General features: G+C 59.7%; 1 protein-coding gene across 5 annotated transcripts; it reads left to right on the top strand.

Moving 5' to 3' along the window:
* Positions 1–25,774, top strand: RAB40C (RAB40C, member RAS oncogene family). 5 transcript variants are annotated; one of them, XM_032327187.1, is made up of 7 exons: positions 413–705; positions 844–1,067; positions 18,598–18,658; positions 19,125–19,185; positions 24,349–24,426; positions 24,647–24,869; positions 25,384–25,774. In XM_032327187.1, the coding sequence occupies exons 2-7, from the start codon at positions 926–928 to the stop codon at positions 25,659–25,661; spliced, it is 843 nt and encodes a 280-aa protein (XP_032183078.1). In that variant the 5' UTR covers positions 413–705; positions 844–925; the 3' UTR covers positions 25,662–25,774. The 5 variants fall into 5 exon arrangements, with proteins under 5 accessions (XP_032183079.1, XP_032183077.1, XP_032183078.1 ...); XM_032327190.1 differs by lacking the exon at positions 413–705 and adding an exon at positions 17,682–17,809 and having other exon boundaries at positions 980–1,067; XM_032327189.1 differs by lacking the exon at positions 413–705 and adding an exon at positions 8,304–8,447 and having other exon boundaries at positions 983–1,067.

Here is a 25,774-nt window from a genome sequence, read left to right as displayed (position 1 = left end):
TAGTGAGACACAGGCACCACCCGCTCCCGTCCGCGGGAAGGGGGCGTATGCAAACAACCCGAAGTCCCAAGCTCCTGATTGGTGAGCGTGTAGGGAGAGGGGCGGGAAGCACCGGGCGAGGGGCGGGCTTAGAGGGGTCATGATCGACGTACTGGCGGACCAGTGGCTCCGGGAGGATCGGCAGTGGTGGCCAATGGCTACGGGAAGGGGGCGGGCAAGGGCCGAGCGGTTGCCGGGGGCAGAGGGCAGGGTTGCTGGTGACTCCGGGTGCCCTGCGGGTAGCGCCGGGGATGGCAGAGGTGCTGGCGGACGTGCCGGAGGACCAGCGGCTCCGGGAAGCCCGGAGGCGAGTGGCCAATGGCGACGGCGACTAGGCGAGGCGGCCAGAATCTCCCCTGCAACCAAAGTTGAGTGGGGCGTGGTGGGGGCGGACAGTCGTGACGGACGGGCGTACGGGCCAATGGCCACGGGAAAGCGGCGGCGGGCGACCAATGGCGACGGCATGGAGGCGGGGCGACCGGGGGCTTAACGGTGGAGTGTGGGAAACGGCGGGGTGGGGGGCGGACGGTCGTGACGGACGTGCGCACGGACCAATGGGCCTGCGCGGCCGGGGGGCAGCCAATGGCGGCGCTCGGGCCGGGGGCGGGGCGGCGGGGCTGCGCGGAGCAGTGCGGGAAGCGGCGGGGCGGCGGCAGCGGTGCTGAGGTGAGGCTGGTGGCTGCGGCGGCGGCGGCGGCGGCGGGGAGGGCGGCGGCGGGGAGGGCGGCGCGGGCGGGGCCTGGCCCTCGCCGCCAGCCCGGGCCTCGCCGGCCGGCCCCACTCACGCGCGCCCCGGCCCCGCAGGTCGGTCCGAGGCCTCCTCCCCGCCCTGCTCCCGCGGCCGGCGCGGCGGGCATGCGGGCGCGGCCCGCGCGCGCGTGAGAGGATGGGGACGCAGGGCAGCCCGGTCAAGAGCTACGACTACCTGCTCAAGTTCCTGCTGGTGGGCGACAGCGACGTGGGCAAGGGCGAGATCCTGGAGAGCCTGCAGGACGGCGCGGCCGAGTCCCCGTACGCCTACAGCAACGGTAAGGCCGCGGCGCGGGGTCGCTGCCCTCCCTGCCGCCGGCGCGCATCTGCGGGGCGCGTGCCCCCCAGCCGGGGTCGTCCGGCGGGGGCCGGAGCCCGGGGCGGGGCGGGGGCGGCTGAGCCGCGAGCTCGCAGTCCGCGTGCCCGGGCCGGGTCAGCCGGGGGCCTTTACCGAGGCGAGCGGCTCCGCAGTGGACTCCGGGGTCCAGCAGCGCCGCGCCGCGTGGGCACCCGCCATCCCAGCCCCGGAGGGTGCGTGAGAGTGGGGGTGTTGGGGAGCCCGGGGAGGACGTCCCCGAGGGCCGGCGTCCAGCGGCGGCGGCTCCAGCGCGGCCGGCCGGCCGGCGTTTGGGGCAGGCCGAGTGGAGAAGCTGGGACAGGTGTGCCAGGTGTGGCCGGGGCTTCCCCGTGACCCCGTGGTGTCTGCGCGCAGACCGGGTTCCTCCGAGCCAGGCTGTCCCCCTGGGACGTGACTCGGGGCTCGGTGGATGGAGACGCCCACCCCTCCGTTCGCGGCATCGTTACAGCCGCAGCTAATGCAGTTTCGGCACTCAGCTCGCCACTTTACATCTTTCCCTTAAAATAACAGCTGAGGCGCGCGGGAATTAGTGTGGTCAGTACTGCTCTGTGATGGGGCCCTGTCCCCCGCCACATGGAGGGTGCTTCAAGGGGGACCAGGAAATCTGTGGAGAGCATGACAGGAGCTCAGTGTTGGAGAGACCTTCATCTAATTTTACTTCTTTGGGCCTTTGTTCTCCACACCCTTTGTTACTTTGTTTCTTGGATTCTGGTCGGTCCTGTCTGACTGCTCCTGGCATCTGCAGTTGGCTAAGTTGTTGCCTATAGGCGGCTGACTGTGTGGACCGGCTTCTCCGACCCTTTCATTTTAGGGCTGGTCCAGGTTGTTGGATCACCTGCACTGGCGAGACGTCCTTCCTGCTGGAGCAGCTTCGGCCATAGGCAGCTGTGCTGGATTTGCCTGGGGCCGCCTCCTAAGCCCCGAGCTCTCAGCCCCACCTTAGAGGAGACAGCAAGAAGGGGGGGCGGGTAGCGCACAGGATTTTTTAGGGGAGGGACAGCCTCTGCTGCGTCCTCAACAGGCCCCTTTATCTGTTACTGCCGCCTCAGTGGATGCTGGGCAGTGACGGTCAGAGGTGTCTGTCCTGCCTCAGACAGTGAGTGGTTGAGCTGCTTTTCCAGTGGTGGCATCGCTTCCTGGAGCCCTCTTTCTGGGTGGCTGGTGGCATGGCTTTGGAGGAGCCTGGGAAGGCCAGACTTTGTCTGGGACAGTGGTGGTTTCCTGGAACATTGCTGCACACTTCTGAGGATCAGGTGGTCCAGTGGGGTGCAGCGATCTCTCAGGAACACAGAGCCCCTGGAGAGATGGGGCCCACCCCCTGTGCTCTCTGTTGGGTGGTGATGTTTGCTGAAGTTCCTGTGACACGTTGACTGAGCTGGGGCCGGTAGTGAGGAAAACATGGTGATCTGCCTGAGGCAGCGGAGCTGTCAGTGTCACAGTGAGCTGGTCCAGTGCGATGGCCATCTGCCAGAGGTGGTGAGTAGAGGTGCACTCACGGGTCCCTGTCATCACCCCGGCATCGAGCAGAAAGGGCAGAGTGCCACCCTGGGTTTAGGCTCCTTGAGGTTAAGATGTGCACGGCACGAGGGGGGCTGCGTGTGGTCGGGGTTGAGCTCGCTGACCCAGCGGCCAGGGCTCTGTACCGGGGGAAGCTGGCAGCTGTGTGAGCACTTGCTTCTGTCCCTCTGGAGGCTTCCTGAGGGATAGTCTTGAGGGCTTTGGAAGCTCTGGGGCAGCTGGTTCTCAGGATTCCCCATCGCCTGAGTTGTACATTTCTGATTCTCTTACTAAGGATGTACTTGCAGTTCTCCTTTGTCTTCATTGTGACAAGCCCTCAGCAAGTTTCCAGGCATGTTTTCTGCCCGGCCCTCCAGGGTCTCACAGGAGCAGATGACCCGTGGCAGGGAAATCCCTACTTAGTGAAGGACATGTAATCGAAGTCTTCTCCTCAGGCCGGTCTGCTTACTCACCTGCGGCCCAGGCTGGTCTAGCTCATTCTTCAGACAGGTCCGTGAGCACGCATTGTCTTCCCTGCTCTGCAAACACACGAGTCATCGAGTGGCCTTTCCTCGGGCCAACACCGGAGCAGTGACAGCCGCTTTTGACAGTGTGCCCACACCTGGGGGAGCCTGCAGCAGGCCCTGGGGGTCTGGTAACGCTGTGCTGTGTTCACAGGTCTCTAGATCTGGAAGCCTTCCTTTCAGGAGGTTTGAGTTTTCTCTTTCCGGGATACACGGCAGTGGTTCAGAGGAGGCCCCTGCTCTCCTGGGGAGGCAACAGGACACTTTGCACGGAGGTTCCGCCTGGGCCCTCCGCGGGGGTGTTGGGGAGTCCTGGTTGTGAAAGCTGGCAGCAAGGAGGTGCCCGTGCTTTGTGAGGAGCTGATACCCCGGAGGGCGTCCCTAGGTCAGCCGCCCTGGGGTGGTGGGCAGTGTGTCTCTGCTGGCCCCAAGGCAGCATGCTGGGTACTCCTGGATACTCCCAGGAGCCCAGGAAGCGTCCTGCTACGGTGCACAGGCCTGTTCCCACTTTTTTGGGGGTAGTGAACACTTAGGGCAATGATGTGCTGAGCACCTTGGTTCCCACAGACCTTCATGTTGAGGAGAATAAGCCGTGGTTGATAGGCCTGTGTCCCAGAAGAGTCAAGAGTGGACGTGAGTCCATTTCTCTCTATCTGCTCCTCTGGGGTCCATGTGGGTGGGAGCTGCTGAGTGTTCTCTGAGCCCTGCGTCCGGGGAGCAGGGAAGGGGGGAGGAGTGTGGTGTTTGTGACAGGTATGGACAAAGCCAGGCAAGCGTGATGTCTCTGTGAGTGTCGGGGCCTGCTGGCTGTTGGTGTTCGTAGGACCAAACAGTGCCTGCCGTGCCTGCGTGGGACCAGTCCAGAGCGTGGCTTCAGCCCACTTCAGCAACCCGATGGCTGGGCCGTTGGTCACCATGTCCCCCCGTGGTTTTTCATGGGACGGTTCCAGACAGTTGGAAGTTGTTTCTATCCTCAGTGCCAACCCAAGGAGAGACTGCCTCTCTAGATTCCCCACTGTGCTGTTTTCCTGAGTCAGGATGGTCTCCGGACAGTATGCCTGTGGCATCTCATCTGCTGTCTCGTCCCCAGTGTTGGCATGAGAGGTGTGCCCCGGAGGTAATAACTGGTGTGTGTCCCAGAGGAGCGAGCAGCCTGTGTGTGGCGTCACTGTGTTGACAGAAACCTGGTGTTGGTCGCTGGGTCACTGGACAGCCCTTCGTCGTCCCTTTGCTTCCTCTATGTGTGGTTGGTGCTTGTCTTTGGACTCTGGCCATTTTTCTGGATGATTTACTGGGATTTGCCTTTCTTCTGTCAGATGCTAGGTTCCAAAAAGGGATACTTGCCTAGAGTATGATGTGAGCCCGGCAGGGTCACAGTGCTGGGCTCCCCCGGTGCTCTTGCCATCCTCTAGTCCTCTCTGTCGTCCTGTGACGGAGGCACCGTCAGTGCCGCGTTTGGCACGTGAGGAGCTGAGGCTCGGGCGAGCTGAGAGTGCGGCTGTTGTGGGCGGCATAGGGCCCGACGCCCCTCGTCTCCCCAGACACTGGCTGCCGGACTCCCTTCCCCTTGGCCTTGGCAGCTGGTCACTGAGTTCCTGGTCGCCGCTTCTCTAGAGACTCTGTCAGTCAGAGTCTGGCCACTGGGCACCTGGTGTTGATTGGCAGGGGTGACCCACTTGTCACCACAGACCCTCCCCAGTTCTGGGGCTGCCTCCTCCCTCTGCTCTGGGGCCTGGGACAGTCACTGAGGCCCATTTGTTCTCCCTCCACTGAGCTGCTCCAGCCCTCCCTGGCTCCCTCCTGGCCGCGACCAGCAGAGCAGAGCCCAGACAGGTCCCAGGGTCAGTGCTGATCCGGGCAGCAAACCCCGAGTTTCCAGAGAATTTTCGCGAAGGCCTCAGAGTGCCACATATACACCTGTCCGCGGGGGGCTGGATTCCTAGTGCCCCGTTGGCCAGGGTGTTCACCTGCTGCTTGTGTGGCGTAAAGATCGGCCTCCCCCAATCTGACCAGGAGGCAGGCGGGGAGATGCAGACTTCTGTGCCTGCTTCAGATGAAGCTCCTTAGGCTGGTTGGCTGTTGAGGAGGCATGGCCCTGCCCAGGTTGTCCTAGAGTAGGCAGTTACAGCGTCTGAAGCTTGAGCAGTCTCCATAAGCTCGGGTGGGCAGAGAACAGGGGCCTCAGTGGCTGGCACAGGGCCACGCCAAGTGGCCTCTCTGCCAGGGCTTTGCTGTGTCACGGTCCCATTCACAAGAGTGTGGCTCGCTGGATGAAGTAAACAGAAGTGTGTTTCAGGAAGGAGACCCCAACAAGGACCCAAGGAAGTAGGTGGGCAGGGTGCGTCAGGTACTTCACCTCCTGCTGTATCTGACCTGTCCCTGGTCTGGGGCCCATGGCCAGTGAGGAGGAGGAGGAGAAGGCAGAGGATGGAGTTGGAGCCAGGCCTAGGCAGTGGGCGGCACCTGGTGTGGGTGTCGTGGGGTCTGAGGCCACATGGCTCAGGGTATTGCCATCTCCCCTTTGGAGAAAGTCGGGTAAGGTGTCTGTGTCCAGCACCCAGGCTTGGAGCAAGGTGGCCCACGGGGCTGGGTTTGGTGCCCTGCGCACGTAGGGGAAGGAGACTGGGAGTGGGAGACTGGGAAGACTGGGTGTATGGGGTCACCTTTGGATGCGGGGACATGGGCCCCTTAAGTCCTTTGGGAATGAGAGTAAATACAAGCGAGCATGAGGTGTAACGAGGTTTGCTTCTCATGGTTGTGCTCCTGTAGGCCCAGGAATGACCGGCTGTCTCATATCATGCCAAGACTGCAGTGTCGAGTGCCTTGTTGACTCCGGGCATGCGTCCTCTGGAGGGTGGGGGAGGGACGGGGGCAGAGGTGGCCAGGTAAACCTGGCAGCAGCGGGTGTGGCAGGGACCCAAGGACACCAGACGAGCTTTGGCCCTTCAAGGTGCTGGGTGTTTGTGGAGCAGAGGGGTCTGGCCCTTTGGCTAGAATTCGTAGGGCACTGGGATCTGTGCGGGTTGGGTGGGCACTGCTCAGACAGGCAGGGCTGCAGGATGGCGAAGAGGGAGGGAAGGTCGAGAGAGGTCTCACTAAGAAGGGGTGCGGAGGGTGTCGGAGGCTGGCATCTCGGAGCGAGAACAGAGAGCCCTGGGAGTAGGTAGGGACTGGACGGATTTTGAGAAGTGTCACAGTGCAAACAACCAGCTGCCAGATTTCTGGGCAGGTGAGTCCACATGGACCCTGGAAGAGATCCCGGCTGGTGATATACACGTCTGTGAGCCTAGGACGCCGAGTGGGTGGGGCAGAACAGAGTGCTGTGGTTCCCGGATGGGCAGCAGTGCTGTGATCGAGACGGGCCTGCACTCCATCTAGTAGTTTTTGGGGTCGCGACCTGGGTCTTTGCCCGTCTGCCCCTTCCTGGGCAGCTGAGGTCAGGTGAGTGCCTAGTAAGCAGGTCTGTGAGGATGGCTAATGGGCTAAGTGACGTTGTTCAGACTTGAAACACTGTGCACGGCCTTGAGTTGCTGCAGGGACATGGGGACCTCTCATGGGGTGGTCTGGTCATTTCTGGGTCTGATGTTGGCAGGAAGATGTCAGGAGCTGGGTCTGGTTTTCTTATGGATACGGCTTGGACAGGGAGGAGTATGTCCCTGAGCACAGGTGCCAGGTCCCGGGTCAGCTGCAGAAGCTGCGTGGTCTGAGCTGGGTATCCCGTGGGAGCTAGAGGTCCTGGGGACCGTCAGATTCGCAGCTGTCTTGGTCAGTGGGGCTGGCCATGATTTGATTTGGGTCCAGCAGTGACCAGATTCCTGGGTAAGTGAGGACACCTTGGTGGTTGTAGCCTTTTTAGGAGGATTTTCCTCATTTGAAGACAGTTGAGCACACAGAGTCCTCCAAGAGGGGGTTCTCATGAAAAGCAGACGGAAAGATGTTGAACTTGGGGTGCGTGACAGAGTAAATCTGGTGGTGCACGGCACGGAGAGTGTGCCCGGAGTGGGCAGTGCTGCAGCAGGTTTGTCGGCTGTGCTCTCCTGAGCCTTCGAGAGTCGGTAGTTGTCTTTCCTGCAGAAGGACAGGGGACACCACTAAAAACAAGCAAGGTGCTTTTTCTTTTTTTTCCTTTTCTTTTCTTTTATAAGAATAGAAATGAAAAGTCTGAAACCTTCAAGGGTCCAGAGAGGAAATATGGTATATTCATATATAGAGCCTTTAAAGGTGGTGGTTTGGGAATAGTGAGTATCCAAGGGCATGAGGAGAGCTCTGATGCCTTGTTAAGCCACCAGAGTCTAACGACATCATGTACGGGTGTGTGTAAAATGAAAGAACTGGGAGCCACACGAAAACAGTAATGGTGACTATCTCTGACTTTCGGGGTTATGGGTAACTTTTGAGTGTTTGTTTTTTAATGTTAAGTGTTCTGAATTTTGCCAAGTTTTGTTCACATAGCATGCTTGCTCTTCATGAAGGCTTCTGCCCTGCCCTGGTCTGGTCTGGTTTATTAGGAAACCCGTCCACAAACTGCCTTAGAGCTTCTCCTGAAACCCAGTGTGGAGTGTATGTAGAAAGGCATTTTGAAATTCATTAGGTAACTTCTGCTTCCTTTTCCGTCCTTCATCAGGCAGTCCCCCCTCCTCATTTCCCCAGCGACAGACGTATGTGGGCCGTGGGGGCAGCCCCAGGCCTGGAGGAAGACGGGAGCTCGTGGCGTGTCCCAGTTCCCACCATGTCTGTGTTCTCAGCGTGCTAGGGGACAGGTGTTTGCGAACAGCTCCCGTCTGTGCAGAACCCCATGGTCAGAAGACCTATTAACCTAAACTCCGCGCAGGTCGATGTCCTGCAGGCTTCCTTTTTAAAAATAAGTTTTATTGAGATATAATTTACATGCAGTGAAGTGGCCCCATCTTGAGTACAGAGTTCAGGGAGCTCTAACAGGCACGTACCTGTATATCCATTGCCTTAATCAGGGTACGGACTGTTTCCAGTTCCCCCTGAAAGTTCTCTCGTGGCTCCTGGAAGTCCAGCCCCCAGCCCCAGCCCCCGGCCTGCTTCGGGTCCCTGTAAGGTTGCTGTTGCCTCTCCGAACCTCCTGTAAATTGAGTCTTGAGTGCTGTTGGTTTGTGTCACTCTAGGATGGTGTGAGACTCACTCACGTGGGGCACACGCATAGCCGTCTGTCCTGTTCCCGAGAAACGTTCCCTTGCACTCCTGTACCCCTGTCAGCATGGTTCTGGTCACTTGTCATTCCCTGATTTGGGTTACTGTGAAGAATGCTGGTACGAACGTTCTTGTAGAAATCTGTACAGTTTGTTTTGTTTTGTTTTTGTTTTTACGATTTTATTTATTTGACAGAGAGAGACACAGCGAGCAAGGGAACACACGCAGGGGGAGTGGGAGAGGGAGAAGCAGGCTTCCCGCCGAGCAGGGAGCCTGATGCGGGGCTTGATCCCAGGACCCCAGGATCATGACCTGAGCCGAAGGCAGATGCTTAATGACTGAGCCACCCAGGCGCCTGAAATCTGTACAGTTTTTTAAAATTTTTATTTTTGTGGGGGCCCCTGGCCGGGTCATTCTGAGGTACGTGTGACTCTTGATCTCTGGATCATGAGTTTGTGCCCCAAACTCATTGGGTGCGGACATGACTTCAGTAAATAAAACTTTAAAAAGTTTAGTTTGGTGGTAAATATGTTTACTGTGCTGACCGTTGATAAGCGTGTGATTTAGTGGCATGAAACCCATTGCTAATTCACAAGTGTGTGCGCACGGAGTTCGCGGGAAATCGGCCAGCTGTGCCCTGCAGTCCTCCGTCATTCTGGAAGCCCACCAGCAACATGTGTGCGGTCCACTTGCTTTAGGTCTCTGCCAGAGTGTGATGTTGTCAGCCTTTTTTGTTTTTTAAAAAAGATTCATTATTTGAAAGAGAAGGCACTAGCAGGGGGAGGGGCAGAGGGAAAGGGAGAAGCAGGCTTCCTGCTCAGTGCAGAGACTGACGCGGGGCTCTATCCCAGGACCCTGAGATCATGACCTCAGCTGAAGGCAGGTGCTTCATGGCCGACCCCTGCAGACGCCCCTGCCTTGGGTTATTTTTAGTCAGCCCTCGCGGTGTAATTTGTGTCCAGAGCCCTGGTCCAGTTCACACTTGCAGTTCTGAGAGTTTGGACGGGCATGCACACCTGAGAAAGCATCACCACCCTCTGGCCCCGTGCTCCCTGCAGACCAGCCTGTGTGCTCCCAGACCGGCAGCCGCCCATGATTCTGTTCCAGACTAGTTGGTGTTTCTCCAGTGTTCCTGGAAGTGGAGTCACACACACTCCGTTTTCCGTGAGACACAGCGGTGTGGCCACGAGCTTGTCACTGCATCCTCGGTGCTGCGCGCCTTCCGTCTGTGCGGACTGCAGTGTCCTTATCTGTTCTTCTGCACAGAGACTTTTGGGATGTTTTCATGTTTGGGTTTTTTCTGAATAACGTTCCTATGAAAATTCTCATACTTGTTTCTGTTGCCTGTATGTGTGCGTTTCTCAGGGACACCCTGAGGAGTGGGGCTGCCGAGTTGTAGGGTCTGTCCAGCCTTAGTAGTCACCACCAGATGGTTTATGGACTCTCCCAAGGCCAGAGCGGGAGAGAGTTCTGTTCCCTTTGCTCTTATGCTGTTTCTTTAGGACAGCGTTCGGTCCCAGGGCTCACTGTCTGTTGCTCTGCCACCCCCAGTGAGCGGGCTTTACTTTGTGCCCCGTCTGCTAACAGCAGATGCCCTCCCACGGCTCTCCTGCAGCTGCTCCGTGCCTGTTCCTGCTGTAAGACATCACTGTACAGCCCACGCTCTGGTGGTGGGCGCTCCTTTCTGCAGGCTCTCAGGGAGGTTTGTTTCCTTGCTCGTGGCTTTGGCGGTCCATCCCCACGCCTGTGTCTCTGCTGGCTGTGAACTAGGGCTGCCCCACATGCCCACCCACATGGTGGGTGAAGGTGGGTGAGTGAAGCCTCACTCACCTTCCCTTTTCTCTGTCTTCAAAGCCAGGTCAGGCCCTTCTGGGCTTTGAGTCTCTCCTCTTCCGCCTCCTCTCTGACTCAGCTAGCAAAGAGTCCCCATCTTTAAGGACTGCTAATGACCTCGGGCCCGCCTGGATAACCCAGGACCCTTTCCGTCTCAAGGCACATCCCCCAATCACACCTGCAAGGTCCTTTCCCCTTGCAGGATACGTTGCCACACGTTCCAGGGATTAGAGGGAGGACATCTGCAGGGGCGGCTTGGGGCCTTATTCTGCCCAGCACACTGTCCTGGGAAGTTGTCTGTGTTGTTCTGGTTTGGGTAGATTTGGGGTGGCTGGTCAGAGGAGTGCGTGTTTGCGCTTCTGGTAGACCCCGCCAGTCTTTGTTCTTGTTTTGAATGGAGTGTTGCTGTCCGCCAGTGTTCCCGTCTTCTTACCTAACTTCCCCAGGTGATGGTCAGGGGTGGGCCTTTGGGAAGGGACCGAGTCACGAGGGTCGGGCCTCCGGAATGGGATCAGTGCCCTCATCAGAGAGACCCAGAGAGCTCTGGCCCCTCCTGCTGTTGGTGACCCAGGATGGGGGCCCTCCCTGGACGCAGGCTCTCCTGGTGCCTTGTCTCCAGCTTCCAGGCCCTGGAGCATGAGAAGTCCGTCTCTGTTTTGTGTCAACCGCCCAGATGATGGCACTCTGGCACAGTGGCCCCAAGCCGACTAAGAAATTACTGCAAGATGAGGGGCTTAAAGCAGCACCACTTCCCAGCAGTTTCTGTGTGTCAGAAGCCCATCACAGCTCAGCCAGGCCCTCAGGGGTCTCGCTTGGGCTGCGGTCAGAGATCAGCTAGAACAGAAAGAATCTTTTTTTTTTTTTTAGATTTTATTTATTTATTTATATTATTTATTATTATTTATATTTATTATTTATATTATTTATTTGAGGGATGCCTGGGTGGCTCAGTCATTGGGCATCTGCCTTTGGCTCAGGTCATGGTCCCAGCATCCTGGGATCGAGCCCCGTGTCTGGCTTCCTGCTTGGCGGGGAGCCTGCTACTTCCTCTCCTGCTCCCCTGCTTCTGTTCCCTCTCTTGCTGTCTCTCTCTGTCATAAATAAATGAGATCTTTAAGGAAGAAAACCCAAAAGATTTTATTTATTTGAGAAAGAGGGAGAGTGTGCATGTGCACAGGGGGAAGGGGAGGGGCAGAGGGAGAAGCAGACTCACTGCTCAGGAGGGAGCCTGCGGCAGGCTTAGTCCCAGGACCCTGGGATCACGACCTGAGCCACAGGCAGACACTTAACCCACTGAGCTACCAGGTGACCCAAGCTTTTTTTTTTGGAAGATTTCTGTATTTGAGAGAGAGTGTGAGTGCCCATATTTTGGGGGGCAGGGAGGCAGAGTCAGAGGGAGAGAGTATCTCAGGCCAACTCCCCCTGAGCGTGGAGCTCGATCCCACGGCCCTGAGATCATGGCATGAGCCGTAATCGAGAATCCGACACTTGACCAGTTGATCCCGCAGGTGCCCCCAAGAATCCTTTTCAGGGGGCGCCTGGGTGGCTCCGTGGTTTAAGCCTCTGCCTTCAGCTCAGGTCATGGTCTCAGGGTCCTGGGATCGAGCCCCGCATCGGGAGCCTGCTTCCCCGCCCCCCTCTCCCTGGCTGTCTGCCTGCCTGTGATTTTTCTCTCTCTGTGTCAAATAAATAAATAAAATCTTAAAAAAAAAAAAAAAAAAGAATCCTTTTCAGGCTTGTGGGGTTGTTGGCAGTACTGCCGGCTCACTTCCCGGCACACAGACTCTGTGTGGGTGGCTTGCCTCAGAGAGCCAGCAAGGGAGAGAATCTGCCTGGGGGACAGTCCAACGTGACGGACCCCAGAGGGACATCTGTCCAAGGGAGCAGGTCTTCGTTCCCACCGACCTCCAGGGGAGGGCTGTACGGTGAACCCAGGGACACGAGCGCTGGGACGCGGGACCTCGTGCCTACCTCGTTGCTCACGGCTGCCTCCGTCAGCGGGGACATGCGGAGTTCCCTTTCATGTCCCCAAGCATGCTGTGTGGCGTGAGGTGCGTTTCCGGGGCATAGGTGTGTGCTGCAGCCTCCCCCTTGGAGGAGGAAGCCTGAAGGCCGCATGTGTGTGTGCAGGAGGGCTGTCGGGTTGCGGGCTCATTGGGACGACTGCTGTGTCTGTCCCCCTATGTTACGGGGGGCTTTTTCTGCTTCCTGGAAGACCCTGGCATTCCTCCCCCACTTGTCTATCTTTGGGACTAGTGAGAGCTTGTTCTTCTCCCCCGGTCCGCCAGGGAGGAACATTTGAGAAGCAGTGGCTGCCTCCCCTGGGCTTGGACGTCCTGTTGGATGCGCACAGCAGCCTGGCTCAGACAGCCGGCTCCCGCTGTTCTTCTGGGAGGCCAATCTGGGGGTCGCCCACCCATGTGTCGCTGTTGGAGCCTGCTGTGAGCTCAGTGGGTGACCTGCCTCATGGGAGGGCTGGGAGCTGGGGTTCCGCGCTCCCGGGGCACTCTCAGCCCCACTGGGGATCTACTCCCCTGTTGGGAGCCTCTGCGGTGGGAAGAACCTGTGGGGAAATGGCTTTCTCTCCCTCAAACACCAGCCGGCATTCCAGTTCCAGAGGAGGACACCAGGTAGCACTTGCCGTTTCTCTCTTTCTTTTTATTTTCTCACCTCTTTCTTTCTTTTTAGAAGATTTTATTTATTTGACAGAGCATGAGGCAGGGGAGGGGCAGAGGAAGAGGGAGGCTCCATCCCTGGACCCCAAGATCGTGACTGGAGCAGAGCTGTGTGCCCTGCTGGCTCCGTGGGTGGGTGGGTGGAGGTGCAGCTCTCATCCTTGTGAACTCACGCCCCATGCTGGGTGTAAAACTTACTTTAGAAAAAAAAAAAGGCACCTGGGTGGCTCAGTGGGTTAAAGCCTCTGCCTTCGGCTCAGGTCGTGATCTCAGGGTCCTGGGATCGAGCCCCGAGTCTGGCTCTCAGCTCAGCGGGGAGCCTTCTTCCCCCACTCACTCTGCCTGCTTCTCTGCCTATTTGTGATCTCTATCACGTAAATAAAATCTTTAAAAAAAAAAAATAGAAATAGAAAAAAACCAGTCCTGGGGCGCCTGGGTGGCTCAGTGGGTTGGGCCTCTGCCTTTGGCTCAGGTCATGATCCCAGGGGCCTGGGATGGAGTCCCGCGTTGGGCTCTCTGCTCAGCGGGGAGCCTGCTTCTCCTCATCTCTCTCTCTGTCTGTCTCTCTGCCTATTTGTGATCTCTCTCTCTGTCAAATAAATAAATAAAATCTTTAAAAAAAAAAAAAAAAGAAAAAAAAAGAAAAAAACCAGTCCTGCTGTGGCCTTTAATCGTGTTGTGAAGTAGCTACGTAATTACACTGCGAGTGTCTGTTTTTTCCGTAAGACGAGCCTGGCACAGAAAGGGGGTGGTGGCGGATGTCCTGTGTGGGCAGGTGACGTCCTTCCTTGCTCTCTCCCTTCAGGCGGGTCTGACAGGCGTGTGGAAAGTGCCCGCACCCAGAGGCCAGCCAGGTTGTGGTAGTGGTCTGCACTCTGAGCAGTGGAACCTTGAGCTCACAGCCTCGATTTACACACCCGGTGAGGCCGATGGGCAGACAGCTGGAGCTGCCACGCTCCTCTTTGTGCGTCCTCCCTGCGAGCAGCATGTCCTTCCAGTAACTGTGGGCTTTCTTGGAGGCCGGTGGTCCTGAGTCCATGCTGACAGGCGGGTGAGCCCTGATAAAGCCGTGAAGGAGGGAGCGGTGTGGGGAGTGTGACTCGTAGCCTGTCCATCTGCGGACTCCCGACGGGACAGCATGGCTCAGCTCCGGGTCGTCCTTGACCGGCCGACCATGTGGCCGTGGACGCCTCCCTCCCACAGAGGGGCCGGGGGAGACGGAGGGGAGTGCCCACCCTTCCTCCTGCATGTGCCCATAGCTCTGCTCACGGGTCCTGGGGAGGTGGGTCTCTGCGAGCAGGAGGGGCGTCTTGTTGGACCCCCCGAACCACCGGGAACAGGTTGACTGTCAAAAACAGGCATTTCGACAAGTTGAAACTTAAGTGACCTTTTCTGGACCAGTCCTACATCCTCCGCCTCCCGTCTGGCCCGTCTCTTCAGAGAGCATCAGTCAGCAGCTGTGACCACAGCGCCTGTTCCTGCGGCCTCCGTGGTGCCCCTGGGGCGCTGCTGGGTGTGGGGACGTGGCGTCAGGGTGCCGGCGGCGGGTGCTGTCCTCAGCCGCGTCAGGCCCTCTGGGGCCAGTGCTTTCCTGAGAGGCCGTGAGATGGAGGGCACACTGTCCCTCCCCTCTGCACGCAGAGCTGACACGCATGTGTGCGCGTGTCTGTGATGTGACACATTACATGCGTACATTACAGGGCACAGTACGTGTGTGACGTGTGTCCTGAGTCCTCTGTGCTTGGAGCCAGGGACGCTGATGAGGCGACAGACGTGTACCGAGTACAGGTGTTCCTTGGGGAAGATGTTTTTTTTCCACCAAAATGAAGAACTCGTGGTAAAATTCGGAAGCAGCGAGACACCCGTGACGCTCGAGGTGGTGGCGCCCGCACCGCGTGTGGTGGCAGGTGGGTGACAGGCTCGCACCTGGCACAGGTAGGGTCCGGGCGCAGTGAGGGCCGCCCGTGCCTCGCGTGTACCCGTACCCACCGGGTGCCGGAGCTGCCTGCGGGGCTCCAGACTGTTCCGTCGGGCACAGCGGCCATGTGCACGGCCGTTCAGCTGCGGTCCCAGGCCTGTGCCTCCCTGGGCACAGGGATCCCTGTCGCTCTTGGTCCGGGTGTTGCCGCAGGCCTGCCCGAAACAGCGCCTGGTGTCTGGGAGGGAGGGAGGCAGGGATTCCTGTCCAGGGAATTGCTGCTTCCCTGGGAAATCCGGTCACACCATGGAAAAGACCTTCTTAGGAACTCGTGACTCCCCCCGGAGAGAGAATATGGCTGTGTGGGACGCGGTGCTGCTGCCAAGCTGAGGCGGAGGCCTGAAGCCTGGCTGGGAGGCGCTGGCAGGAACCCTGTGCCCCCGGCCCTGCTGGGACCGCAGCCACCCAAGCGGGGATGCGGGAGGTCTGCTCCATGGGAGGAGTGGGTGTGGTGGAGGCCCCTGCCGGCCCTGCCGCAGGTGCTCAGGTCGTGTCTGGAGCTGCCCAGAGGCAGCAGCTGGTTCTTGCAGGGACAGCCCCCAGTCCAAGGCGACGAGTCTCCGCAGACCCTGAGGTGCCCAGCCGCTCCGTCGTGAGCCCCCTTTGAGCAGAGTCACCAGAACCGCGGCCGCTCCTGGGGGCCTCTGAGGGGTGGTGGGCATCCTAGCGCCACCACGGTCTGAGAACCTTAATGGTGGGTCATTAGTGTTGCCCGGGAGGCAGAGGCACACATGGTCCAAGAACTAGGGACGGGGCGTCGTTGGGAAGAAGCGTTCAAAGGGCCGAAGAGCCTCTGGGAGCCAGCTTGGAAGGAGCCCTGGAGGGGAGCCGGGCAGGCGAGGCTGGCTCCCGGGGCCCGGAGGGAGGCACCGAGCAGGAAGAACCAGCTGCTGGCTAGGTGTGTGCCGCATCAGCCGAGCTGGTGGAGGGGAGAGCTGGAGTCGCTGAAAGCGACGGGGAGAAGACCCCCAGACCCTGGGCTGGTGCCGGGCTCCAGTAGCTGTCGGAGAAACAGCGGGCGCGGAGGAAGGCTCAGGAATCAGCAGAGCCACTGCTGGCCCGGGGCTGGGGTCGGCTGCCGCGGCGGCTCACCGGCCTCCAGGTGCCCTGTTCCTGTCCAGAGAGTGTGGGGACCTGAGACTGGGTCACCTGGGTGGCCCGCACCCTGCGTGTGCGCTGCCGCCATCAGCTTGGGCGTCGGGCCCGCGGGAGGCCCGGTCAGCCCCGTGAGCCTACCACCCCACCCCACCCCGGGCGGTCCGTGTTCCGCACAGGTTTTCAGAGAGGCGCTCAGTGCTACGGACCGGTGGGGTGAGGCGGGGGGATGTGACAGCAGTTCTGCAGCAGCAGACTCGAGACTGGGACTCGTCGGCACCGGCGAAGCAGGGACGTTGGGTCGGCCCCCGTCCTTCCTGAGGGCATGGCCTCTCTTTGGACCTGTTGGTCTGTGTGTTCAAAGACTTTATAAAGTGCCCTGTACCTTTTCGTGCGGATCTGGGGAGGGGCAGGGTGGGCATGAAGGTATCTGACATTTTGGTGCCCTCGTGAACCTGTCCGCCTGGGGCTCTCCGCCCTGTCAGGGCTCTCGGCCTGTGGCTGGGCCCTGCTGTCCGCTCTCCTCAGTCCCCTAGCACGGGCTGCTCAGCCTTCTGTGGGGGCCGCTCCTGGCAGGGCTGGGGGGCACGGCGCCCTGCCACCTCCGAGGGTAGGGGGGTCCAATTTGCAGACCCCGAGGCGAGCTCCTTGCCATCTGTAATTAGGGAAAGTGTGAGGTGGAAGCTCAGGATTTTGCCTCTGGTTTTTGTGTCTAGGATGGCCACAGAATGTAGGGGAGGCCTTGTGGGGCCATGGAAGATTTTCCCTCTTTGGGGGTTTTGCACAGCTCCAAATAGTGCTCAGTGAGTTCCTGCTGCTGTGGGACCACGACCACTGACCATCCACAGGGCTTTTCCATCTTCCCAAACCGAAGCTCATGCCTAGGATTCGCTGACGTCCCACCCACTCCCGCCCCGGGGACCTCCGCTGACCATGGCAGAGGGGATCTGACTGCGGGAGGGGCCTGGAGAAGGGGAAGCCCAGCAAGTTTGTCTCCCTGCGACAGGCTTGTCTGACCGCTGCCCTTGAGGGCGCCCCCACCCCCTGTCGAGCCCGCGCTGGCGGGTCCGCCCGTTCAGGCTGATAGTCCAGTGCACGGACAGACCCCACTGACCCTTGGTCTGCTGATGCACACGCGAGCTGTTCCCACCTTTCAGTGGTTGTGAGCGGTGCCACGGGCAGTGCGGGTGTGGAACTGCAGCTCTGTGCCCGAGCAGCCTGGGGCCACCAGGCCATTTTCCATTTGGCCGCCCCCTTCCCCACCCCCTTGCCAGCACCTGTGATTTTCTGTTTGTTTTTCTTACAATAACTAAACGGTGCTCGGTGGCATCTCACTGTGGCAGTCCCAGTAGGAGTGGGGTTGAGCACCTTTCCACGTGCGAATTGGCCGCGTGTGTATCCTCTTTGGAGTAAGTCTGTTCAGGTCTTTTGCCCATTTTTTAATTGGATGGTTTTTGTTGTTGAGTTGTGGCATTTCTTTCTGTGTTACGGATAGCAGTCCTTTATCGGATACGTTTTCTCCCGCTCTGTTGGTTCCGTTCTCACGCCATCCGTGTCCTCTCATGCACGGGAGCCTGGTTTTCACGCGCAGCTGGCTGTTGGCAGAAGGACAGCGAGGGGGTGCTGGGGGCACACGGTGCGTGTGTGAACGACACCTGCATGAAAATGCCCATTTCGGGGGCGCCTGGCTGGTTCGGTCAGGGGAGTGCGTGACTGTGGATCTCAGGGCTGACTGTGGGACGGAGTCCTGCGGCAGGCTCTCTGCTCGGCAGGCGTCTGCATCTCCCTCTCCCTGCGCTGCTGCCCCTGAGTGTGCTCCGGCTCTCAAATACATGCAGATATACGTAACGGTTTTTAAGAAACACACAAAAAACCACGGGTACCTGGATGGCCCCATCAGGTGAGTGTCTGACTCTTGGTTCCGGCTCAGGTTCTGATCTCAGGGTCATGAGATAGAGCCCCGCGTTGGGCTCCTCGTCAAGGCAGAGCCTGCTGGGGATTCTGTCTCCCTCTGCCTGTTCCGCCCTCTGCTGACACTCTCACTCTCTCAAATACATAAAATCTTAAAATAAAAAAGAAACCTAAAACAAAAGCCCATTCTCAAGCCCTCCTGGGCAAGTGTTACAAAAAGCCGGGAAGCTGATGATCTCCAAGGCTTAGCAGTAGGGGAGGGAAGACACAGCTTGTGGGAAGTCTCTGGGTGGCCCACAGACCGCTTGAAGATGTTGCACGTCAGCAAAGCGTCCCTACTCCTACCATCTTGTGGACTGACTTCGTCCCGCAAAGGAGTAAAAAAATAAAACCTGGAGCTAGGGCAGGTGTGGCTTCTGCAGAGAGCGCTCCTGAGATGGCATTTAGAGATTACTTGGCCCTTCCTCGTGCTCCCGGCATGCTCCAGTCGTCTGGGCCCGGGGGCTGTGGTGAACCCAAGAACCCAAACACGCTGAACCTCTGGGAGGTTGGTGTCAGGACCCGCACGAAGTAGGTCAGTACGGAGATGAGCCTCCCTCCCTCTGCACCACGTCTGTCAGCACCCAGCACAGGCTCTTGGGGCCACATCGGGGTGGCCCGCTTGGGTTGCTGGGCTGAAGCCACAGGAAGGGTCGGGGTGGAAGGTGGACATGGCCCTGGACATCTCATGAGCCTGTCCCCATGCGTTGCCTGCAGCTGCCTTCTGCTTCCTTCCAGGAATAGACTATAAGACGACCACCATCCTGCTGGACGGACGGCGGGTGAAGCTGGAGCTCTGGTGAGTCAGGCCCTGTGGGGTGAGGTGTCGGGGCAGGGACCGCAGTGTCCCAGGGTCCCTGCGTGATGCCCAGGGCGAGTCAGGAGTCCTGTTGACGGGAGCAGCCGTTTGCACAGACCCTGGTTCCCCGTGGAACAGACTCTGAAGAAAACCAGGAGAAACCAGGAGTCTGGGCTGCATGGTCTGACTCTGGCCCATAAACGTCATCTCCTCCATGACCACGGCCCTCGACCCTTGCCCTTCACTGGGCTCCAGAGCAAGCGCTTTCCGGAACCTCAGCGGAAGGTGGGAATTCTCACAGGGTAGGGTTGCCCAGCCCCACAGGGCAAGGTTCCAAGGCCCACAGACCCACGGAGGTCTACCACGGTGCGCTGTGGATGGGCTGGGGGGGCGGGTGCCTCGCAGGGGGGACACCAGACATGCTGGGGTCCCACGGGCCGCATCCCCCGACCCCTCTGTGTTTCAGGGACACTTCCGGCCAAGGCAGGTTCTGCACCATCTTCAGGTCCTACTCGAGGGGCGCACAGGTAAGCCTAGTGACCGTGTGGTGCCGTGACCTGGGGTGACCCCTGCAGCTGTGCTGTCAGACCCCACTGGAAGTCTAAGCTTGGGTACCCTGTGTGGCCATCAGCTCCTGTGGCTCCTGCTGCAGGAGGCACCAGAGAATGGGTGCCAAGACTCTCGGACATACCGGACATTCCTGGTTCCCTGGGAAGAAGAGGTGACTTCTCTGCGTCCCGGGACTGGGATATGCCGATGGAGGGGCTGCCAGGTGGCTCCAGGGCAGGCCGGCCTGGATGGCGGATGAGGACGGCAGGGCTTGAGTCTTAGAGCCGCCATGGAAGGGGCTACCGCAGGTCCTCAGCGGGTCAGGGCTGGCTGGGCAGTGTGCACAGGCGTGGACACCCGCCTTTCTGTGTCCTCTGGGCTCCCCACAACATGCTCGCATGCCGGCTGGATGTGTGTGGTTAGAGGCTGGGAGGAGAAAGGAAGGTGGTGGTGTGCTCACATCTCTAGGCACTCATTGCCGCGTCCTTTTTGAGTGGTGTGGACGCAGGAGCAGTCTAGTTTGTGCCGCAGGGCAGGCCGTGACCCACCCCCCCCCCAGGGTTTGGAATTGCCAAGGAGACCCCTGACGTCAGACCTGCTGTGCACAGCAGACCGGGGCCCCTGGCCGTGTGGGGTGCGGGCTGCAGGGGGCTGCCTGGTACCCCGCACACACTCTGGCTGGGGCTGGAGGGGAGCCCCATGAGGATCTGTTTTGCTTTGTGAGCAGTGATTAATGTCCAGCACGCCCCCCTCCCCCCCGCCCATGCCACTCTTTTTGCTCTGTGGGACCTGGGAAGCCAGAGGGACACTTGGTCCGTGATAGAGTCAGACTGAGACTGAGTACGTGTTGACAGGAGCAGACGACCCATCCCTTTCTCCAGGGGGAGTCTCTCCAGCGTGCAGAGCGGGTGGAAGAGCCCCAGGCTGGGCTTGCAGGCTCCTGTCCTGGGAGCTGGCACAGAAGTGTGAGCCGTACCGCTGGCTTGGTGATGTCCAAAGTCTCCTCCGCCAGTGTCGGGGGCGCCCTGCAGGGCAGGTGTGTCACTGGCGGTTCCTCTGGGGGCAGCCGCTTCTCTGTGATGGAACACAGTAGGACCTCGGGGTGAGGGGTGGAGCTTGGGGCGCCTGTCAGTGCCCAGTGGCACCGGGGCTAAGGTAAAGTAGCAGGCACAGCCCTTCAGGCGAGTGTGAGGAGAGCTGAGGCACACAGAAGCACAGTGCCTGGGCCCCTCTTCCTTAAGGAGGGGACAGCACTTGTGATTTTATACATGTGAGACAAGACGTGAACGGTGGCGGTCCTTGTCATGCACCTGCCGCTTCTGGGAGCTCAGCTGTGTGCTCCTCTCGCTTTTGAATATTTGTTGGTTTTACTACAATAAACACATTACTTTTTTGTCATCGGAAGGAAAGTGAAGAGCTGGGGTTGGCCCCTCAGGTGTGTTACTGTGCCCCTGGCCTCAGCCGAGGGTCAGCCTGGGGCTGACCACAGACACGCACTTCTGAGTGCTGCGGGAGGAAGCAGGAGCCAGCTGGCACGGTTGCCAGATCATGCGTTACCACATCTGTTCTCTCTAGAGCGTCAGCCCGGGTCCTGCTTTGGCTCTGCTGGTTCTAGGGGTTCTCATGGTTCTGGGGCCGGAGGAGCCCATGGCAGATCTCTGGCCCCGGGGTGGGTGGTGGCCGTGAGCACCTGTTGTACTCCCGTCCCACCAAGTTCTGGCAGTGAACAGGTGCACGGGTCTGCAGGGGGCCCCTACCTGGGTGTGCAATGGACGGTACCAAGAGAGCTGGGGCCTCTCCTTGAGCTTCCTGTCACTCTCCTACCCTCACTGAAGACCAGAGAGAGGCCTTGCAGGTCCCCAAGGGCCCTGTCCCAGAAGCCCCTGGCCAGCTCCTGGCTGCTGTCACCTGCCCTGCAACAGGGCTATCTTGGGGCCCTTGCCATGGGTGCTTTCTTCCGTGGCCCATGTTTGCTGTTGCTGGGGTCTGAGGTGGCCACTCACGGCCCTGGGAGGCTGGCACTGCCCACTGGGGTCCCCTGGGCTCAGTGCTAGGAGGGAGCTGGGGGTGGGGGAGGTTCTGTTTCAGGGAGGCTTTGGGCTGAGCACGGCTAGGCACTGGTCTGGTTGGAGAAGGTTTAGTTCATTTCCATGAAAAGGGCTTTTCTTTGGAAAATGGTACAGGGCTCACAGGTACTGTGAACGGAGTGCTGCTGGGGGCACAGGCTTGCCACCTGTCCCTGCCCAGGTAGGTTGGCACATGCTGTTTGATAGCTACTCCCATGGTCAGTGCTTCTTGTGGGCCATAGGTAGAGGCTGTCCCTCACGGCCACTCCCTGGGAGCTGGACCAGACAAAGTGTTACACGTGCATGCAGTTACGTTCCCAGAGATGCCTTCTGCACCTGGGCCGGGGTGCCGCTGGCACAGGCATGTTCATTTGTCCAGACTCACCAGACTGTTCATACTCAGAATCCATTCCTCCTCTGAGGGACGGCTGTGGCTCAGAAGGAATGACCTGGGGGTACCTGGGGGGCTCAGTCAGTTTTGTGTTGGACTCTTGGTTTCAGCTCAGGTCAAGAGCTCAGGGTCATGAGATCGAGCCCCACATTGGGCTCCACACTCAGTGGGGAGTCTGCTGGAGGTTCTCTCCCTCTGCCTCCCGACACACACGTGTGTGCTCTCCTAAGTCAGTAGAAATAACCTGCATAGAATAAGGGCACCAACCCTTGGGCCCGCAGTCCCACCTGTAGGGATTTTACCGACCAGGGCCTGGGGGCTCTTTTCATGGGAGAAATGACCTGAGCGCCAGCAGTGGTCCTGCTGCATGAGCCTGGCATGGGGTGCTGGCTGCTGCGGGGCAGGGGCGCCGGGTGGGGGTGGGGCAGGGTGCACTGGGACCCTGTCCGTGTCAGGAATGAGACGGGAACTGGTCATTCCTGGACAGGTGGGGAGGAATTCTGTTGATGTCCTGGGGTACCTGCTCACTTAGAAAGTCTGGGCACGTGTGAGTTTCATTGATGACAAGGACAGAACCTAGTGGCAGTTTACTTTCCCCTCCTCCCTCCGGCCACACGGCCAGCACTGGAACCCCGCGGGGTATCCTGGTCACCGGGAACCTTGCCTGTGCCTGACCCCACCTGTCCTTCCCTGCCGCATCCATGATCCTTTTTGGTCCCTGCTGCCTACAGTGTGATCCGCTGTGTGTCCTTCCTCCCAGTGACGGGTGTGCGTGGGTATCTCCTCTGTCAGACCCCAAGCTGTCAGACTTGGGCCGCCCCAGAAGGGGGTGGTTGTTGAAGGTTGGTGCCAGCTGGGAGGGGCAGCCAGGGGTTCTCCCGCGGCCGAGGGGTATGGCAGACGTCTGGGCCCGAGGGAGGAGCTTCTCTCCGCTTGTGGGAACCTTTCAGCCTCACACAGGGGAGCAGGAGCCAGAAGAGACACTGCCCGGCCTTCCAGCGTGTGGTTGTGCATGGAAGCTTTCCTCCGTGCGTCGTCGTGTGTTGGTGTCTCTCGGTCTGCGGGGGGTCATCGCTGTGCGGTGTCCGTAGCTTGACTTCCTTTGCAGTCCTGGACGTACGTGGAGGCACAGTCCTTTTTTTTTTTTTTTTTTTAAATTTAAATATTTATTTATTTGACAGAGAGACGACGAGAGAGGGAACACAAGCAGGGGGAGTGGAAGAGGGAGAGACAGGCTCCTGTTGACCAGGGAGCCCGACTCAGGCTTGATCCCGGGACTCTGGGATCATGACCCAAGCCAAAGACAGAGGCTTTAACCCACTGAGTCACCCAGGCGGCCCAGGGAGGCACAGTTCTGATGGGAACCTCCTTGGTTATTTCTAGAAGGGCTGTTCCAGGTTGGAGGGCCAGTGGCGTGCCCTCACTGCACTCAAGCTGGAGACTTTGTTCCCTGCGCCCCAGACGGCAGGGTTCACACCCAGCTGCTCTCGGGACCTGTCCAGTCTGACTCCAGTGCCCCCAAAATTTGTGTCTTAGCCCTTGACTTCATGTGAGTTGTGGCCGTCTGCCCTGAAGGCTCTCCCTCCCCAGCGAGTGTCCCTCCCCATTCGTCCCTCCCTGGTGGGCAGGTGGCTGTGTGCTGCCCTGCTTGAGGCTTTCCAGCCAGAGAGTGGGATTTTGACCTCTGTGCTTACAAGACCTCAGAGCTATACTTGTCTTCCAGAACTGGGAGGACAGATTTGAGAGGAAAGGCTCATTTGAGGTGGAGGGTGCTCTGTTTCTTTGATCTCAGTGGCACTGTTGTGTGTGTGATGGGGGCCCAGGCTGAACAGAGCCATGCTGGGGCGGGACGGGGTGGGTCCGGGGCCTGCTTGGTCATGGCGCCCCAGGGGCAGAGATAGGCAGGGGCCGGCAGCTGCCCTCGCTCAGTGCTGTTGCCGTTCTGAGGCTTGTGATAGGTCTCTGAAACATCTAGGGAAGGGATGCTGGGCGAGCCGTGCAGGTGCACACTAGCCCAGACCTGAGCTCCAGCTGATGGGCCTCTGAGGGATGTGATAGGACAACCCCTGTAGCAGATCACCAGCCTGGCTGGTGGGGGCCTGCTGCCGCGACTAGTGTCCTGCTCCGCAGGCTTGGGTTGGAGCACAGAGCCCCCTCTGCTCAGCGCCCAGGTCCCCAGCCAGAGCCGGCACACAGTGGGAAGACGTGTTGGGGACCCAGCTACCGTCTGCCTGCCGCACCTGTAGACCTGCGTGGACTGCCTGTCCCACTCGAGGTTGATGATGATCACAGGTTGATGCTTACAGTGTGTTTGGAACAGAAAAGTTGAAAAAATGCCTTTTGTCCTAGCCAAGTGCCCAAGATGGCGGGGGGGCAGCACTGAGCCCCGGGGCTCTGCTTTGCCATGGCCCTACATGCAGGCTGTCCGTGCCCACAGCCTGGCCTCAGTGAGGAGAAGGGTGCAGAGCTGGTACCAGCTGTGCCTCGGAAACGTGGGGGGATCTCACGGCAAGATTTACCACAAGTGACCCACATGGTCGGCTTGAAAGCTGGTGGCTGGAACCAAGTATCTCCTGTGCTGGGAGGGAGCAGTGCTTGGCTGCACCGGGCCACGCTGTGCCCGGAGCAGGACCTCTTCCATCCAGGCACCGCCTGGCCTCTTGACGCCTGCATTTCCCTTGCAGGGTATCCTCCTGGTGTATGACATCACCAACCGCTGGTCCTTTGATGGCATAGACCGGTGGATCAAGGAGATCGATGAGGTAGGTGTGAGCCCGCACAGAGCCCTTCAGGGTTGCCCTTCCCAGGTATACACGCTACCCTCCCCAGCAGGAAGCCTGGAGGGCCCAGCTCTGTGTCCCCATAGCACTGGATGGCCAAAGAACGGACAGTGAGGGCCCTGCCCACTTTGGGGCCTGGGAGACAGTGCCAAGAGGGGGTGTCCTGTGTCGTGCCTCTGCTGAGTCCTGTGTCCCCCCCAAGCATGCGCCTGGGGTTCCCCGGATCCTGGTTGGGAACCGGCTGCACCTGGCCTTCAAGCGGCAAGTCCCAACAGAGCAGGCGCGTGCCTACGCGGAGAAGAATGGCATGACTTTCTTTGAGGTCAGCCCACTGTGCAATTTCAATGTCATCGAGTCCTTCACCGAGCTGTCCCGCATCGTGCTGATGAGGCACGGCATGGAGAAGATCTGGAGGCCCAACCGAGGTAAGGGGCTGTCCGGGCTGTGGGCCAGAACGCGGAAACAGACGGGGCCTCCAGCTGCCCACTCAGGGGCCTGCCTCCTGGGTCGCAGGGGAGGCCGGGTCTCCTCCGCGGCTCTCCCAGTGCCTGGGCGGCTGAGCCAGCTCTGTGTCGGGTCCTGGTGTTCCAGGAGGGGACTGTGCAGGATGCCCTGTCTGCACCTGGGGCTTGGGAGGCTGGGCCGTGGGCCTTGTCCCAGAGTGAAAAGAGTGTCTTTGGAGCCTGCCCCCTAGAGCCGACCCCTAAAGGTCGTGGCGGTGTGCTTCCCTGTCCCTCAGCCTGAGCCGCGTCCCACCTGAGCTGCCGGAAGGGCCAGGGTGGTCAGCAGCCTCCGTCTCCTGCCAGGGCACTGGCGACTGGGGTGGCGTGCTGGGCGTCCAGGGTGCAGGGCAAGGGAACCCCGAGGGCTTGGCATACCTCCACGCTCCCTGCCGTCTGACCTCCCTTCTCCCCACTGCGGTCTGACCCCCGCGTTCAGTGTTCAGCCTGCAGGACCTCTGCTGTCGGGCCATTGTGTCCTGCACCCCCGTGCACCTCATCGACAAGCTCCCGCTGCCGGTCACCATCAAGAGCCACCTCAAGTCCTTCTCCATGGCCAATGGCATGAATGCCGTCATGATGCACGGCCGTTCCTACTCGCTGGCCAGCGGGGCGGGGGGCAGCAGCAAGGGCAACAGCCTCAAGAGGTCCAAGTCCATCCGCCCGCCCCAGAGCCCGCCCCAGAACTGCTCCAGGAGCAACTGCAAGATCTCGTAGCGGGCAGGCTGGGCGCCCGCCGTCCAATGCGCTCTGCGAGGGCTTGCGCTTGGGGAATGCGTCTGGCCGGGCGCCAGGCCGGGCGCCGTGTCAGGGAGGGCTGTGGCCACGCC

The sequence above is a fragment of the Mustela erminea genome, chromosome 20 (genome assembly GCF_009829155.1).
Source record: "Mustela erminea isolate mMusErm1 chromosome 20, mMusErm1.Pri, whole genome shotgun sequence".
In the NCBI taxonomy this organism is placed as follows: domain Eukaryota; kingdom Metazoa; phylum Chordata; class Mammalia; order Carnivora; family Mustelidae; genus Mustela; species Mustela erminea.
Note: the sequence above shows the minus strand (reverse complement) of the source record. Positions and strands in the feature narration are given on the sequence as shown.